Consider the following 17,028-nt stretch of genomic DNA (forward strand, 5'->3'; position numbering starts at 1 on the left):
CCCACACTACCACCACTGACGATACTCCACGAGAGGAGATTATAACATCTGCAACGCGCTGCAAAAATCCCGCCCAGTTTATCCGCTGACACCCGCCTAAGCAAACACAACGAAGCGGTGCCTTCCTCCATCTCAGTAAATCCCAATGCTTTCGGTATACTTTTTCCCACTTTTTTGCCACACGGTAAGAGCAAACCTTACCCAGCTTCTCTACAGGACATGGGTCGCCAGAAGCGATAACGATAAGAAACCTTTACGCGCGTACTCCTTGTCTTTCCTTCCACTGACGTGCTTTCTGATGCAAATGTCCTCCGCTACGCGGTTAGCTTTTACAACCTGTACGGAAAGATGAAGAACTCTATTGTACGGTTTCCCTGGCTACTGCAGGTGCAACCCGCGTTTCTCTGGCATCTTCCTTAGTTGGTTCGGCAAGTGCATCGGAGTTGCAATAACCCCTACTTGCGGTGGCTTTTGAGGAGGGGCACGGCAATCCGGTCGTGGAGGCGACGTCAGAAGAGGAATTCGTCGTGACTTCCCAGGCATTGGCTTCATTAGGGTCGAGGTATGCGGCGACGGTTCCGCTTCGTCTCGCCAACTCACCGCCACTACGATCTTCTCCAGACGGGTAACTCACTTCACGAATCCGACGTTTGGGAGTTACGTCGCCGTCGTCATAAAGTTTATTGCTCCCGGTCTCCTGCTCATGTCTCATCCTCTTCAAAGGCAACTTCAATGGGGAAGTGGTGGAAACTTTTGGATCAGGGCTATCCTGAAGTGCCCCCAGTGCTCGTTGCCTTGCCTGAGAAATAACAAACTCCATACTGAGAAAAACCGGCGGGGTAGCCACGAATCCGAATCCTTCTTCACTTTTGCCCTCCATAGCGACGCGCCAAGTGACAATCTCTAAAGGGAGGTCTTCCATGGGAAGTGATTTACCCACCTCTACATCGCGCATCCCTCCCAACACGATTACATCGCCATGGTGCAGAGGTGTCGGAGCGGAAGACGCGACTCGGATGCCGTTAACAAATGTTCCGTTACTGCTTCCCACATCAACAAGCCACAGACTGTATTGCTCCTTCACCGGGATTTCCGTTTGACCCTCGCAGTCGACGTGCCGTCCTTCGCATCGGGACGGATCGCTGGCGGCTTCCCTTTCCTCAACCCTTTCGCTTGTTTCAGGCTCACACTTTTGTGCAAACATTTGGCAGTGCCACTGCGATGAAAAAATCAAATCCATTTCTAAAACCACGTCGTTATCGATGGCCCGGCCGATGGTGATTGGTTTGCCGCTCAGGGGTAGTCGGACGGGCAAACGACGCTGAAGCCCCTCAGGGCCCCTGGTAAGGACCAGCGAAGCACAGATATGCTCAGTCATAGTCTATATACGGAATATATATATATATATATGTGTGTGTACAGATGTATACCAAAGCATAGAAGAAGCGAAGAGTGACATAAAATGGTGGGCGAGTGCACACACACGTGGGGAAAAAAGAAAGGATCGGCAAAACCATGTTACGTATGGATAATGGGGAAACTGGAACGGGCTGTAACAAGCCTGTGCAGTGTCGAGGAAGGAAGAAAGCGAAGTCACTAGTGGTGCGCCCAACTGCTGCACAACAAGTGTAAAAAAAGAGGAGAGGAGTGCGTGTGGGGGCCTCTGATCCCTCAGTGGAGGCTGCTTCGGGGCGGTCACAGTTAATCCCAAAAGAAAGTGAACAAATTGCTTCACCATTTCCCCTCGCACGCCTGTAGCTAAAAACGAGGGTTTGCGGAGTACTCAACGTCACCTCCCACCAAGCTTCCGGCTCGCTTCTCACACACCATATGTTCTCATTCTTTTCACATAAAATACATGCGCTCCCGTGCTGATGCCGGTAACTTTTTTTAATGCGGGTCTTCAAAAATAACATAAACCGAGTAAAGGGGAAGGAAGTTTGTTGGAAGATGAGCGAAATGGGGGCTAACGCGCGATGGAGAACCCCTAGGCACTTTCTCGTCACATATTCATGGTGTTGGGTCCCATTGTGCACTGGCTCTGCAAATTTTTAGTGAAAGTGTACTTGCAGGCGAACTTGCCGTCGTATTTTACAGTCTCCCATCCCTTTCCGTAGTCTGATGATGATGCCTGGTATAGGGGATGCTGCTTGGTTCCGTGTATGCTTTTGAGTCTGATATCAGTAGAGGCAGCTGAAGCCATTCGCTCTTCCAGGCTTACCTTCGGTCGATCCAGCGAAAAGCTGCGAATGCAGTGGAGCTCAAAGTCCTCATCACGTACCGTTTTGTGAGAGATACCAACAAGATATGCCGTTAGTTCCTCCACCGTGATACCACCGTCCGAATGGGCCTCCCAAAAGTCATTAAGAAACATTCGTTCAAGCGCTTGGGCCTCCCACCCCAAAAGAAGTTTAGGGTGCCTTGCAGTGTCGTACACCTTCATTAATTCATCAAAGGTAATGAATCCAGAGCCATCCGTGGGGACACGCTTCAACGACAGCGACACGACGTACTGCCGCCGTGGCGACAGCGAAGGGAGAAACGAGCGTTTAAAAGTTTCGACGTCAAAAGGAGCACTCTCATCAGTCACAGTTGTGACACCCCTCAATATCCCAACCCCACCGCAACGGCGGCCAAACTGAGAAGCGAGCATCGCAAAATCAATATCGTTTATAAAAACATTGATGCTGCGAAATGCATTCCGCACACCACCAACCGTGCGCTCGGACTCTGGTAGTTTGTCTACAACGTGTACGAGGACCCAAAGCTTCTTCTTTCCGAGTCGCTCCACTGCTTTTGCAATAAGAACGTCCATGACCACTAATCCTATGCCTCTCTATAAATGTACAAATAAATAAACAAATATATATATATATATATAACCCTATTCACTTTCTGTTCGCGCACCTCTAAAACTCTTTCTTGCTTTACCCCTTCCCTCCTTTTAGCGTTTCTTCGTCGTTTCAATATGCTCTTCCACAAGTGCACGTGTAGCTTCGACAAGGAGGAAGAGTAAACCACTTCTCGTAAGATGTTGCGCTCAAACGTGGGGACCACCGAATGACAGAGAAGTGGGGGAGGGGGAAGGGAGGGAAAGATCAAAAGGTCGAAATATTGAGATACCGAAGTGATTACAACAATGAAACGTGAAGGAAACAGATGTTTACAAAGCTGAACGAAAGGGCAAGTTGGAGGAACGGAAGGAGTAAGATGTGTCAAAACAAGAGTTTCCCCAGTGCGGCATTGGTAGCCAGAACCAGCTTCGAATGACGCCCGCATGCTCTTATTTATTTTATTTCCTATTTCACCATGTGGAAATATTACCCCTTTGAATCTCCCATGTTACGCCGCTAATATCCTCAACTCCGTCTGGTCCGGACCACATCCCTTTCATTTCTCTCTCTTTCTCTCCACAAGCGTCGCCCCAGTTAACATGGAGTTAAATGTGCAGTTGGGATGGTAATTCGAGCGGGAGACCTCACCACCACCACCCTCTCAAATTTTCGCACCAGTTTTAGATCCAAGGAAGCACCGTATACACAGCAAGGCGACCATATTTAGCGCGGATCCGATGAGGTTGTTTCCGTAAAAATAAGCGACGCCGTTTCCCATCACACGCACAACTGCAACCCAAATCCACATACCTGAGCTAACATTATGGGTACTGTTGACCTTGTTTGAATTATGTTCATTACCTTGCACACGCCCCTCAATTAAACGCGCCGCAATCAAAAGTGACACGATGTTCACGAAGGCCTCCACCGCAGAGCGGAGGTTCTCCTCATCGAAACCTGGCTGTCCCATCACATGATACCAGTTGAACCAACGATACAGGGCGACATCAACAGCGGTCCACGCGACGGCAACAGCGGCACTGGCATCATCGCCTCCACCCATCACTTGCAACGACTTACGAGCTTTTGGATCGTTGAGTGCGAAGTCTATCAGCGCTGCATCCATCACCGGGACGGCCAGGACCTTAAACATTTGTTGAAGGCAATTCAAAAATAATCCCGAACCCGTCAACGACGTGATGATTGTCGACTGTGCAATAAGGGAGAGGGCGATAACTGCGACAAGTGGTAGAAGCCGCTGAGGACGCATATTGTACCCCCTGGAGAGCAGAATGATGGGTAACACCATCAGAATGTATATGGAAATGTTGCAGAGGAGACTCATTGGATATTTTCTTGTGAGGGAATTGGGCGTAACTTCTCCCACCTGGAGCGCGTGGACCTCCTGAAATAAGTGCGTCCTAGGAAGAGGGGTGGAAAAAATATATATGTATATATATATATATATATATGCAAATCAAAGTTGAGACAACGATGACGCGTTCGGTGGAACTTTCACCCAAAAACAACTTTATACCAAGGACATAAGCAGGTGAAATAAACGAGGCTTCCCTTCGCTCACCACGAATACCCTTGCACAAAAATGTGTATAACCAGAAAAAGGAAGGAGATAATAACAACGAAAAAAAAAAAAGACACAGTATCTTAAAAAAAAAAAACAAGACACATGGGTCGGAAAAAGAACGAAGCAGAAAGAGAGGGAGAGGCATGGCCGCCCGACAACTCATATGCAGTCACAAGGAGCGACAAGCAACCCCTTTGGTAAACAAATAACCAACACGGGTACGTATGAGACTGCAGGGAGTTGCCTTGCAGCCGCCGTCGCACATCTTCCCGCTCCTCTTGGAAGAAGAGTAAAGAGAGAGGGAAGGAAAGGAACAGCAAAGCGCACAGAGGCGATGGATGCATTACAACAATCCCTATGCCGTCACTCCGGTTGAGACAGAGAGATTGGAAGCGAACTGCCGTACAACCTGCCTAACGGCTGCGAGAGGGTACCCCTCCAAACTGGCGAGGAAAAGGAAGGCACAACCCTCACAACACACAACTACTGCCACTTGCAGAGTCGTAGATTCCTCTCTGGAGTCTAGCGACGGGGCGCGCAGCAGCATATGCTCTGCAGAGCGCGATAAAACAGACGAACCCACAGCAGAAGCAGACATGCCAATCACTGGTGTGTGTTGCTCTTGTGGGCACTCTGCGCCCTCCATATCATGCCCCTCATGACAATATGGTGAACCCAGGAAGGAAAACGGGTTGAAGCGCCCCATATCATTGTCCATGACGAAGGAATCGGAATCACCATCGTCGTCGTCACTATCGCACAGCTGCTCGTAATGCACCTCCAGTGCGGCGGAGGCGCCTAACATGGTGGTCTCCCAATGGTGCACACATACGCGGCCAGGAAGCCGCAATAGGTAATCCCGTACTAGTTTCTCGAGCCGAGAGGTTGCCCGGCGTCGCGCCACCTGCGAAGTGTGCGCAACAAATGGAATTGGGAATACCCTGAGGTGGACAGTAAGGCCATCCATGCCACCAACACAGAATGCAGCAAGCGGTTCACCCATAATAGGTTCTCTTACCACAACTGTTGCAGCGGCAGCTGCGCAAGCAGGGTTTAATAATATACTAAAGGGTAGTACTTCGTGTCGTTTATTGCAGTATATAAGCGAAGTACTCTGTCCGTAATGATTTCCAAGTGACATGGTATCAATTGTACGGCGGCAGAAAGTAACGACCTCTTCCAGCGTGTGGCATGCAGTCGGGAAAAGAAAACACATAGAAACACATTCACTCCGAATGCGCAAGCAAAACACACTCAGATAGGCGCTGATAAACGCTTCACCACTTGGACCAGCCTTATCGGTATGCATATGCATTAAGTCGGTGGGTGAGAGAGCATCGCCGTCACTCCTACGACCCTGTGGATGACGCAAATGGGCAGCGCAAACATTATTTGGATCAATGAGTACTTCCTGCACACAAAGAGCCCCTTCCAACTGTAGTGTGGGATTCGGGTCATCCTCCCCCGCGCTGTCACCATTCGTTGGTACCATAATCTGCTGTAGTTGCACTACGAAGTTTCTCTGTTTACCGCTTTTCGCGCATTGCAATTCGTCATTACTCCTCACGACACTGACAGAGTAGGCATTAGATCCATCAGTGGAGTGATGTACGGAGAAGCGCCGCACTACCGCGCGAAGATGATGTTCAAAAAATGTTTGCCAACTGAAATTACCCGCCGGCAAGGGTTCGTAGCAAGCCACGACAACGATTCGGCGTGGGCCGAGGCTTGAAATAGTGACAAATTGCACACTAACACTATCACTATTACCATTTGTCTCCCCATTTCCCAAAAACCCGTACCTACCCCCACCGGTAGCGTGTTCAACCGCGCATAAGTCTGGTAGCTGATGCGGTACACTAAAGCCCCACAGCACGTCTGGAGTTGATGGAGCAGCATTGCCAGCTGCTCTGGGACCGTTGCTGCTGTTGCGCCCCTCCTTGTCTATCCGGCGAAGGGCACTGTGCGAAGCACTTCCATTTGGTCCTTCACCTCCGGATGCACGAGGTGTCGCCGATGTTACTGTCGTTTCCTCTGCAATTGTTAACAGCTCTCGCAGGTGCTCATCCATAACAAAGTCGAGCGGTAGTCTAAATCCCAACCCAAGACGCGGCTCAGCACACAACAAATAAGAAGGTGACGAGCGTGGCTCAGAGAACTGAATGGACCGCACGAGTTCATTGAAGGCCGTAGGCAGCACGCTCTTCACACGCGTGTCGGCAATGTACTGCGCAGTTACGGCAAGGCGCTTGCTTGTAAGGAACACAGAGAGTGCAAATCTCAGCTTATTTCCTCTGTCCAGATAACAGTACTCGGCACTAGGCAACTGGGCGCTGCCAATTCGAATGTTCCCGGTGCCAGAAAGCAACTTAGCGCAGTCACAAACACGCTCAAGGCTAAGCTCACGATAGTTTTCTGCCGTCTCTTCTGTTTCACAGTACTCAAATGTTATGGCAACGCGATGCTCCGGCTGTCTGAGGTAACGCAACCCAACAAGTAGCAACGGGGCTTGCCGCTCCTCGGTTTCCACAGCAAACAGGATGGGTGAAAAAAGCATTCGAACGCCCAGTACGTCATCCCGCCATTCCATAGTCGTTGCGTTGTGTCTCTTCACATGCCTCTCTGCAAACGCGTAGTAGTATGATCTGTTCGTTGGACCGGTGTTACTTTGGGGAAATGTGGAATGTGGAACCCCACGGTTATTGGCACTCGATGCATCCTGGCCCGCCACGTTTCCTTTTGTTTGAGGCTGGACACTCACCGATTGAAAACCGCCCCGGTTTGCGGCAATGGTAGACAATGCAGACCGGCGTTTGTTAGAAATATAAGTGACCGCAGAAACAACAACAGCAGCGCCGGCGAGAGCAACTGTGAGGCAACCGCTCCCTGCCAACGTGGTTGAAGGGCCAGTACTCATCTTCTGAGGAAAAAGTGGGTGCAACACTTGAATAATTCCGCGTCACACTCACAACCTCCTACGAGTATCCGAATATTTTTTCTTTAAAAAAAAAACTCTAATCGAAAATGAATCCTTGCCTCTCCCTTTTCACAACTTTTGCTTGCTGGACTTCTATCTTCCCTTTTGATTCTTTTCTTGACTTCCTTTCTTTTTTTCCCCCCCCCCCTCACTTCCTCCTCTTCCTCCTCCTCCCTTTCGCCTCGATGTTTCCTTCACAAGTTTTGTTTGACTCACACCGATAACGTCACTCAACCCTGTCTTGTATATTTCTCCTTCCCCTTCACAATCAATCAAACCGTATTTCCAATTTTCTTTCGTCCCGTTTCAGTATGGAGACGCCTTCCTTCTCCTCAGATTATTGATGATATTTATCGCTATGGGTTATGTAAAGGAGTGAACGCATAAGTAATTATCTCTGCACCTACCTGTGAAAAGACGATCCCTTTCTTCACAATTTATTTTCTTTTTGCTTTCCTGTGCCTTTCCTCCCTAATTAACAGTGGTGGTCTCGCGAGAGACTTTAAAGAAAAGACCCCCCCCCAAAAAAAAAAAAAGAAGACAAGAGGAGAATCCACTTGGAACCACCACTAACACCACACACACACACACACACCACACGTTGCTGCTGCGGCTAACTCGACCCCGAACACAACCAGCGCGCCCACGAAAACCTTCACTAACACGCGTTCCTCGTGTTTTCTTCTAATTAAGAAAAACAAAAAGAAAAAAAAGGACCAAAGGGGAAAGGCAAAAAAAATAAATAATAATAATAGATAGATAGATATCATAGTCGCAACTGCTGAACACGCATGTGCACATTAAAATTATTTTCAAAAAAAAAACACTCATATGACAAGTAATGTAGGTAACTTACAAAATGGCACCAGGAAAACAACTTTCTCTTTTTTTTCTTTCAGCATCATAAGCAAGTTTAACCACCGACATACATGAGGAACAAAACCCTTATTTACAGGCAGAAGTCGAAACTCATAACAAATCTGTTTATGAAGGTTAAAACTTTCGTTGCTATCGGGTCGCAAACTCCACATAAGAATTCATACATAACTTGAAAACGGTATTTTCAGACAGGCGTAATAATTCAATTAACCCTTCCATTCCATTTTATGCTTCACTGCGAGCCATGCTCTGACGGTTCGCAATAATAGTAATGATAGTAACATATATAATTTCTCCTTTCCAAGGGTGAAAATAAAAATAAAATAAGAAGAATGATTTTAAAATGTAATGCACCTACTAAAATTCACGGCTGGCAACCCGAACCCTTCACTTTTCCTTTTTTTTAAAAAAAACCGCGCATATCGTGAGACGTAAGCACATATATTATTGTTGCACGGAAACAAATCTATGACCTTTGATGGGAGTAGGAACAATTAAAAAAAAAAAGAAAGAAAAAAAAAAAGAGAAAAACATGCCAATAATATAAGTTTCAAAAAAAAACAGAACCAGGCGGCGGAAGCAGCAGAAACGGTACATGGAAAGAACAGACATAAATACATAGTCATAACACAATAATTTGACACGAAAAGAAACAAAAAGAAAAAAAAGACGTTGGAACAATACTTGCGGCACGCCACAGAACACTGAAAACATACATCAATAGGCGACCAAAACTAAAGCCCAAAAGTCAACAACAAAAAAAAAGGAAAAGGAAAAGAAGTAACAAACAAAAAAAAAAGAGACACCCAAAGACATTTAATATTTTTTAAACAAAAAAAAAGGGTGATGGGAACAGAAAACATAACAAAACAAAAAGATGCAAAAATAAAGTGATGGAAACGACAATGTGCGCAGACAAAAAACAAAAAAACAGTACTCAAATGACATGCTCTCCATTTTTTTTTCATTTCTTTCCTTTCCTTTCCTTTCTATCTCCTTTTTCTTTCTTAAAAAAACAAAAATAAAAATAAATTGAAAAAAAAACAAACAAGTTATTTGGAAGGGATGGAACGCGGGAGGGACACGGGTTCACATGACGTACGTTCGTTTTACCTTTTTTCTTTATTTCTCTTTACTTTTATTTTTATTTTCCTTTCATCACATTTTATTTTATTTTTTTTTTCTTGCCTGAAAATGACCAGTGCTTTTTTTTCCCCCTTACCGCCTCCTCCGCCCCATTTTCCCCCCCCCCTCGCTTCTCCCTGCATGCCAGCTGCGGCAACATGAAGTACCGCATGGGAGAGAAATAAAATATTAAAAACAAAACAAAAAAGAAAGGGAATGGGGGTAAGAAAAAGTCGTTTTTCCTGTTCTCAATTGTCACATTCGTCTCTCCACTTCCGTCATTGGTTTCTTTCGTTTTGCTATCCCCTTCCTTTTTTTCTTTTCTTTATTCCCTCCTCCTTCTTTTTTTTTTTTTGAAACCCAAACCCATACGTTCATCCTCTTAATATTAAAATTTTTAAAAAAACATGCATGCACACACACACACACACACACACACCTCATATCATCACAATACATGTTGTTGTGCTCTAATTTTTTCCCGTATCTGCACACACTTTTGTGTACCTGTATGAATGCGTGCTTCCTATCCTAGTATCTTATATAAATAAGTAAATAAATAAGAAACATATATAATCCTTTGTGCCTTCTAACACTTCACCTACTGCTCGGCTATTTTATCAACATTTCGATCCCTCCTCTCTTCCCTCATCAATTAATACCTAAACTCCGTAACTAAACCTAACTATACGCAAACATGCAGTTTAATATATATATATATATATATATATTCGTGCATTTGTCACCTTCTTTGCGTTCTCTTCATGCTTTTCATTATTCCTTCTCCAGTTCTTTTCTTTTCTTTCTCTTTCTCTTTACGTCCTTTTACGCAATCCACTCTGTCCTTTACTGTTTCCCTCAGCAAAGGAAAGGCAAAGAAAAGTCAAAGAAAAGTACCATGCATTGATACCCCTCGCCCCACATGCGCTCACGCACAAGAAAAAAAAAAGAAAATGGAAACACAAACACAAACCCACAAGCACAGTGGAAGGGAAAGGGAAAGGAATATAGTGTGGAAATAAATAGGAGAGAAAGAGCGGACGGCGTTCACAGTGAAATTGTGTTTAAACTCCGTTGCAAGTCGAATAATGATAATAAGTAACAAAGAAAAGAACACAGTGGCTTAAAATCCTCTTGTGAATCAAAGAAACAAAAAAAGAAAAAGTTTTTCCCACCTACAAGCGTATGTATATACATATAATCTCATATATAAATAAATAAATATATATATATATATATATATTTGTATAGTTACTTATATATTTATTTATTTTTATGTCGTAACTGCCATCACGCGAGGGGGCTAAACTCGCTCTCTCCTCCCTATTGTGTTTTCATTTCACCACACAATGTGGTCGTTCGATTCCCGCGTATCAACCTTCTTTTTTTTTTCTTTCCTCTCGCACCCATACACACACGCTTACGCATACGTGAACTTCACACATTTCAACGCTATCATGGTGTCTTTCATTTCACTTCCAACCACTTGCCACATACACACGCACCAAAAAAAAGAAAAATTGAAGCAATAGAGACAAGCCCACCTTCACGCGCCCATTTATCTCCGAGTTCCTCGGGAAAAACGCAAATCTAATATGTACATATGCACATATGTTTAGATGCAAGGTCCACCGTGGGTAAATGTCCAAATAAAGACTGAAAAGATGAAAAGGAATGAAGTCACGCTTCATGGACGTATTCTTCGGTTCATTTTCTCCCACCAACACCAACACCACTACCACCAACACTCCTCATCGTTTCCTGTCTCCTGATAAATGCTGAGAAATCATGCGCTTCAGAAGCAAAGCCCCTTCACCAGGGCGAATTTGGAATTCACCGTTCAAAACCTCCGACGGAACAGTAAAAGAGAAACCAGGCTTCCTGCAACCTTTATCACCTTCGCCATCGCCGCTGTTTGTCCTGTTTGCGTTGCCACTTGTACGCGGTAGTGGAACGGAGAAGGTCCCGGAGCCGGGGGCTGCCGTGGTGGTTACTGAGCGAGGAGCCACCGGCAGTTTATTGCTAGCGACAGTTGGAGCATATGTTGCACCACAAATATTCAGCCCTGCATCTGGTGAAGTCGCCTTCGACGATGCCAATTTCCCCATAAGTTCTGCTACTTGAATGCCGCCAGAACCACCACTTACCGTTAGAGATGAAGGTGACACGACGTTCCGTCCAGCTGCGATACCAGAAGCACTTGTCTCCCCCATGGCGCTACGTGGCTTCGGGATGCTTGGGGTACCTTCCGTGGATGGAATTCCCACCCCACGCCCATGTTGCTGTTGTTGATCGTGATCGTCCTCCTTTTGCTGCAACTTCTTGCAGATACTCTTTAAATTTTGGACAACGGACCCATTTTGTCCTTGTGACGACTCAGATTCGTCACCCGAAGGTTTATTCAAAACGAGGAGTGTTGACAATTTCGATATCGAACCACGAGGCTGACGCAGCCTGCCGTCAAAGTAACTTCCACCAACGAAAGGGTCATCATACACAACTTCCGCGTCGTGGCCAGTTGATAGCAAACGAACAACGGTACCAGTTGCACCGAAAGGTGCTGCACCACAGGCACGGCAGTTCACAACGCGGGAGCCAAGGTGAACTGTCTGCTCCTGGGGAAGAGGTAATTGGGAAATGTGTCCACCAGCACATCTTGTGACAGGAAAGTAGAGACACCGCCGCGCCACCGAGCTCAGCATTCTGTCCTCCAACGGCCGTGGCCCTTGACGGTCCAGCTCTTCTTCCAACATTCGCACGTGTTCTCGTGGAAAAGCGTCATCTTGGGCAGCAACAAGGGGGACGCTTTGTATGCCACACGATTCGATAAACTCTTCGATCGAACGAAGAACGTCGTCCACGTCGTTATCAGCCCACTCGCCCGTCATGAACTGCGGGGGATCCAGAGCTTGGGGTGAAGAGGCAATGCTTTCCAGTCGGTCAACAAGTGGTTTGAACCTCTCCACGTACGTTTTGATTAAGACAACGGCTTTCCGCGAGAACCATGTCATGTACTGCATGGGACGGGAAGATCGGGGACGAGACTCGCCCTTTTGCAGGCTTTCCAAGTAGTGACCCGCCGGCGCAGCATCTTGGACTGGCCTGCCAAATGCATCGTCACTATTTTCCAGCCCCGCACCCAACCTGCCACCGGGGGCTCCCCATGCTTTGCCACCACGCACCGTTTGTTTCGCGTAACCGATGCGAACGAGGTTATTCCGCGTGTAAATGAGGCCGAGCCCAATCTCACGGCAACCGTACTGAGGGGATGTGCGTACAGAACCTACAAGATGCTTTAGAGCCAAGGGACCAACACGGACCTCATTGCTCACATCTGGCATTGATACCCAATTGCGAGACGAAGCATAGTCAAGCAGCACGTGCGGAATAGAAACTGGCTTTTGAAACACCCGTGCAGCGACAGTAAACGTCCCCTCAGCATCAGGGCTGGATCTAACCACAACACCAGAACTACCATATAGCTGCTGATCCTTCCCCTTCATACTTTTTGGCTCAGCTCCAACCAGTATGACTCTGGAACCAAAGCGGTTATCCCATTCCACACGATCCCTCTCAACGTAGCGAGAGTCTTCCGTTAATTTCACGTCTTGCAAGCGCGCTACAAGGGGCAATGCATAGCATGTTTGGTCCTTGGAAAAGTTGCGCACCACACGCCCCTTTCGGGTCATGCGCATTCCAGTAAAAAGGTTAACATACACGAGTACTGTCAGGTTGCTTACAGACATTCCGAGCTTCTCCCGCATACACTGTCGATGTGTTTCCAATTCCTTCGCTATATTCATTGAAGCGTCCCGGTTTAGTTCCCGTACGTTGGCACCACACGAAACACCCTCTAGATTTATATTGGCGCTGATGTGCACACGTTTGTCGCTAACCGCTACCACACGTGCGCGGCGGTAGTGCGGGAATCCAACAAGAACTTCCTGCCCAACAAGCGTTGCGACCTCATGGGCGGCAATAGCGTTGAAGCTGTCCTTCAACCCTAGGAGCAAGCTCTCACCGCGTGCGGGCATGCCGAAGATAGTCACAACACCGCTCTCACGTTGTGGGGTGATGTAACGCCACTTCGACCGAAGTGTCGTGAACCCTTCAAACTGTTGCTCACCAGTGCACACGCCTGTGCAGAGCCGCGGAATAAACTTTGTCAAGGGGGGGAAGTCGAAAGCGTCACGGCGAACGGTGGTTCTTCTCAGGGGCCCAAATAACGAGTTTGGCACCTCGTAGGCTTCAATAGTGGGATCGTAGGCATAGAGGGTTGGTAGACCTAGGCGGTTGTTCTTACGTTCCTCCGGCGTTACTCGATCTTGCACGGTTTCATACGCGGCAAGCAACGTCCGTTCTTCGATGAAGGGAATCAACACTACACCCTCCCAGGGTGCGCGTGTGCCCTCTCGATCGATTTGAAGCTTTTCTGGAAAATACCTGGCCAGAGGACTGTTTTTGCTTCGTAGTAACGGCCAATAGGCACGGGGCATAGAGCGGTACGACATAGGCGGCAAAACCGCGAGCAACTGTTGGTGGGGAAGAAAAGGTTTACCGGGATCAAATTTAACACAAGCCGCCACAGCGGGAAGATTAACCAGATCGCTGGCCATTGGCGCGTAGTGGTGTGGAAAGTACCACTTCCACGATGGCGGCCCCTGGTAGTAGTAGCCAATAACCCACATGATGCCCTCAATGTAGTGTAGTCTTAGTTTGGCCATATCTTCCCCTTGTGGATCCCACCCCATGGCAAACTGATGCTTGTCTCGGTAGTAACGGTCTTTGTACTCCCTTAACGACTCCACAGTCGACGTTGATATTGTGGCAGCCCGGTGTTCGCCACATTGTTGTGCCATTCTTCGCTGATACTCCTGTTCCTGCGCCTCTCGAGCTTTAATTGTGGTGAATTCTAGGTCGGCAAGCCCCTGCAGCCACCCCTCCACGGCTCGCCAGTCAATGCGTCCCATGTCGGTTAGGTACGTGTGGGCCAACAGCACCCGCTGCGCGTAAAGGTCAAGCATTTGCACCAAACTTCCATCGTGGATACCAAGCGTTGGGATACTCGGTAGAAAATCATTACCGATAAAAAAGCACATGAGCACGAAGTCGTCTACAACTCGCTCTAGGTCGTAGTTGGTCGGGAGCTTGTCACCAAGCCTCTCGCGAACCTCAAGGTCGAGATAATCACGCAAGACATTCACATGAAACAAAACAAACTCGTCAGGCTTCTGATAAGACTTGTCAGCCACAATGCCGTCTGATTCGTCCTGCTCACGCTGTTCACGTGCCCGCCGCGATTCCTGGCCAAACCCAAAGGTCACCACCTCACGCAACAGCACAAAATGAGGCTCGTGAGTAGCGAGCGCTAGCATGACGAGATCTGCATCAAGTCCGTACATGCAGTGCGTTTCGTTCGGACCGTAGTCCGGCTGCATCTTCCTCCGACGGATAAATTCAACAATTTTATGCTCACCCTCACCGGGGTGGTCATGGCCCGAGTAGATAACGCTACAGTTTTGCCACGCAGGGTCCGTCGACATCTTCATCATGATAAAGTATTGAAAATGTTCACTTATGCGCACCATGAAGTCCGTTCCCGGGGTAATGCAGTTACTGTCAAACACATCAGCTTCCTCGGGAAGTTCCTCGCCGCGAGATAAAGCCTCCTCCCGTGCAACCATCATTTCGTACCCACTGCGGTAACGCCGCTGCCGTTGCTGGTTCATCTTGGCTCGTGGGGCCACGCCATCAACGGCAAGGAAGAAGCACTTTCGGGGCTGAATCGCATTGAAAAGTTTTTCCAAGTACGAAAACATGGCCTCGACCATAGCCTTCTCCGTGGGCGCTTTGTGTGTGGCATCCGCATCATTGGGATGTGTGCAGTTGTGAATAATACCATTCATATCCAGGTACAGATTATCAACTGGAGGTGGAAAATCACGAAATGGGGTGATCACTGAGGGGTAGCGCTCCGCTACCCATCGAAAGAATTTTGGAACACCCATGTCTACACGTATATATAAACTGTTTCGCTATCAGAATCTCTCTTATTTGAGAATCTCTCACCTTTTCTTTGCTCACCCTTCAGGTTTCTTCTTTTTGCAGTTTGGTAATCACCAACCACCTGACGCACTCAATCCTTTCACGTTCCACTTCGTTCGTTTCCTCTCCTTTTGCTTCCCCCCAATACTCTGTGACAGAAGGCGTATACCTGGGTTGGAGGGAACGAAAATAATAGGGAAGCACTTTATTGTTTCTCCTCTCGTTTTCCTCTTCCTTATGAATCTCCCACTATGTTGTTGTTGTTTTCTTTTTTCTTGGGTTGGCTCTCTCTCTCTCTCTCTCTCTTCGTCCCTCCTGTCCTTTCGCAGCCGCAAAACGTCCGCTTTTTTTTTTTGCTTCTTTCGTTCGTCCTCGATTGTTTCCTCTTTCCTCGTCCCTCTTTCACCACACCTTTCTCCGTCTGTCTTCCTGTAATGCAACTTCTTTTTTTTCCTTTGTATTTCTTTTCCCTAGTCCCTTACCCTCAGTAATTTGGCCTCGCGCTACGAGCGGACAAAACACGCCAAAAAAAAGGTCAGCACGTGGCCCACAACAATAGCAAAGATTTTACCCGTTTTCTCTTTTCTTCTCTCTTCTTTAACCCACTCTTTTCTCTCCCACGCCGATTAATGGGAGTAAGGGGAAAGAGAGACCAACGGAATATAGTACAAGAAAATAAAGGGAAATAAAGCACCCGGGAGGGGGAAAAAACAAATGGAAGTAAAGGTGGAAGGAATAAACAACGACTACCACCGACCGGCTGCGCTAACTGTAGAAATCTATGTAGATATCTATATACAGCCACTGCGAAAGTGTCCGAGTCTTCGCTTGTCTTCTTTTTATCTTTATCCTTGTTTTTCTCTTTTTTTTTCTCTTTTCCCTATTTTAACCCTATTGTTCTTTCGTCGGCGGCCCCACTATTAAAATCTTCCAAGGTCCTGTCAAGTGGTAGCTAACGACAAATGGTAAAGTAGGAAGGAGAACCGAGCGAACGAAAGACGAAAACAAGAAGTCTACTCCCTGTTCTGCCCTCTTTTATTTATTTTTTTTACAATATATATTACTCCTTCTTTACACAGGAGAAACAAATGTGACGGTCCCAAAGAAGAGAAGTGCAACCGGAAGCTGCTCTACCGAGGCACAGAACAAGAGTAAAGAGAAGAATCAAATGAAGAACAAAACAAAACCAAAAAAAAGAGGCTGGTCTGTTTGCTTCCAGTGACAACAAAAGAAAAAAGTGTAAGGAAACTGAGGGAATTATAACAATAATCTCAAGAAAACAAAACAACAACAAAAGTGAAAAGGTAATGAACACAAAAGTCTGAAAACGAAGGGTTGTGTATGTGTGTGGGGAGGGAAAGTATTCTCCCTGTTACAAAACTTTAAAAAGTCTTTTAGCGTTAATGTGTGATACAAGCACGCCTAATAACTAGAAAAAAACTAGCGGAAAGGAAAAGAAGAGAAGAGATACGAAAACGACCGAAGATGAGATCGCAGTGAAAGATGAGACTTTGGCGCACAAAAACAATTAAGCAGTGATCATATTATTGAAAAGTGATACATCAGTGCAAACATCACGTGAA

At 46.9% G+C, this 17,028-nt stretch overlaps 5 protein-coding genes across 5 annotated transcripts, besides 19 other annotated features; all 5 read right to left on the minus strand.

Annotated features, from left to right (window-relative positions):
• Positions 1-17,028: part of a sequence feature (sequence corresponds to BAC RPCI93-26A24) that runs on past both edges of the window.
• Positions 359-1,378, minus strand: Tb927.7.4860 (hypothetical protein, conserved; the record flags this gene model as incomplete). The annotated part of the gene is made up of 1 exon (XM_841016.1): positions 359-1,378. One exon carries the CDS (start codon positions 1,376-1,378, stop codon positions 359-361), a length of 1,020 nt encoding a protein of 339 aa, XP_846109.1.
• Positions 1,393-1,429: a microsatellite.
• Positions 2,003-2,815, minus strand: Tb927.7.4870 (hypothetical protein, conserved; the record flags this gene model as incomplete). The annotated part of the gene is made up of 1 exon (XM_841017.1): positions 2,003-2,815. One exon carries the CDS (start codon positions 2,813-2,815, stop codon positions 2,003-2,005), a length of 813 nt encoding a protein of 270 aa, XP_846110.1.
• Positions 2,839-2,882: a microsatellite.
• Tb927.7.4880 (hypothetical protein, conserved) lies at positions 3,496-4,179 on the minus strand (the record flags this gene model as incomplete). The annotated part of the gene is made up of 1 exon (XM_841018.1): positions 3,496-4,179. The coding sequence occupies one exon, from the start codon at positions 4,177-4,179 to the stop codon at positions 3,496-3,498; it is 684 nt and encodes a 227-aa protein (XP_846111.1).
• Positions 4,277-4,306: a microsatellite.
• Tb927.7.4890 (hypothetical protein, conserved) lies at positions 4,775-7,336 on the minus strand (the record flags this gene model as incomplete). The annotated part of the gene is made up of 1 exon (XM_841019.1): positions 4,775-7,336. The coding sequence occupies one exon, from the start codon at positions 7,334-7,336 to the stop codon at positions 4,775-4,777; it is 2,562 nt and encodes an 853-aa protein (XP_846112.1).
• Positions 7,522-7,580: a sequence feature (CT-rich).
• Positions 8,128-8,150: a sequence feature (AT_rich).
• Positions 8,772-8,806: a microsatellite.
• Positions 9,026-9,078: a sequence feature (A-rich).
• Positions 9,232-9,265: a microsatellite.
• Positions 9,283-9,319: a sequence feature (AT_rich).
• Positions 9,383-9,461: a sequence feature (T-rich).
• Positions 9,686-9,755: a sequence feature (T-rich).
• Positions 9,783-9,806: a sequence feature (AT_rich).
• Positions 9,815-9,839: a microsatellite.
• Positions 10,108-10,131: a microsatellite.
• Positions 10,585-10,671: a microsatellite.
• Positions 11,152-15,408, minus strand: Tb927.7.4900 (5'-3' exonuclease XRNA, putative; the record flags this gene model as incomplete). The annotated part of the gene is made up of 1 exon (XM_841020.1): positions 11,152-15,408. The coding sequence occupies one exon, from the start codon at positions 15,406-15,408 to the stop codon at positions 11,152-11,154; it is 4,257 nt and encodes a 1,418-aa protein (XP_846113.1).
• Positions 15,730-15,751: a microsatellite.
• Positions 16,274-16,332: a sequence feature (T-rich).
• Positions 16,479-16,508: a sequence feature (AT_rich).

Source organism: Trypanosoma brucei, chromosome 7 (genome assembly GCF_000002445.2).
Source record: "Trypanosoma brucei brucei TREU927 chromosome 7, complete sequence".
Lineage (NCBI taxonomy): Eukaryota > Euglenozoa > Kinetoplastea > Trypanosomatida > Trypanosomatidae > Trypanosoma > Trypanosoma brucei.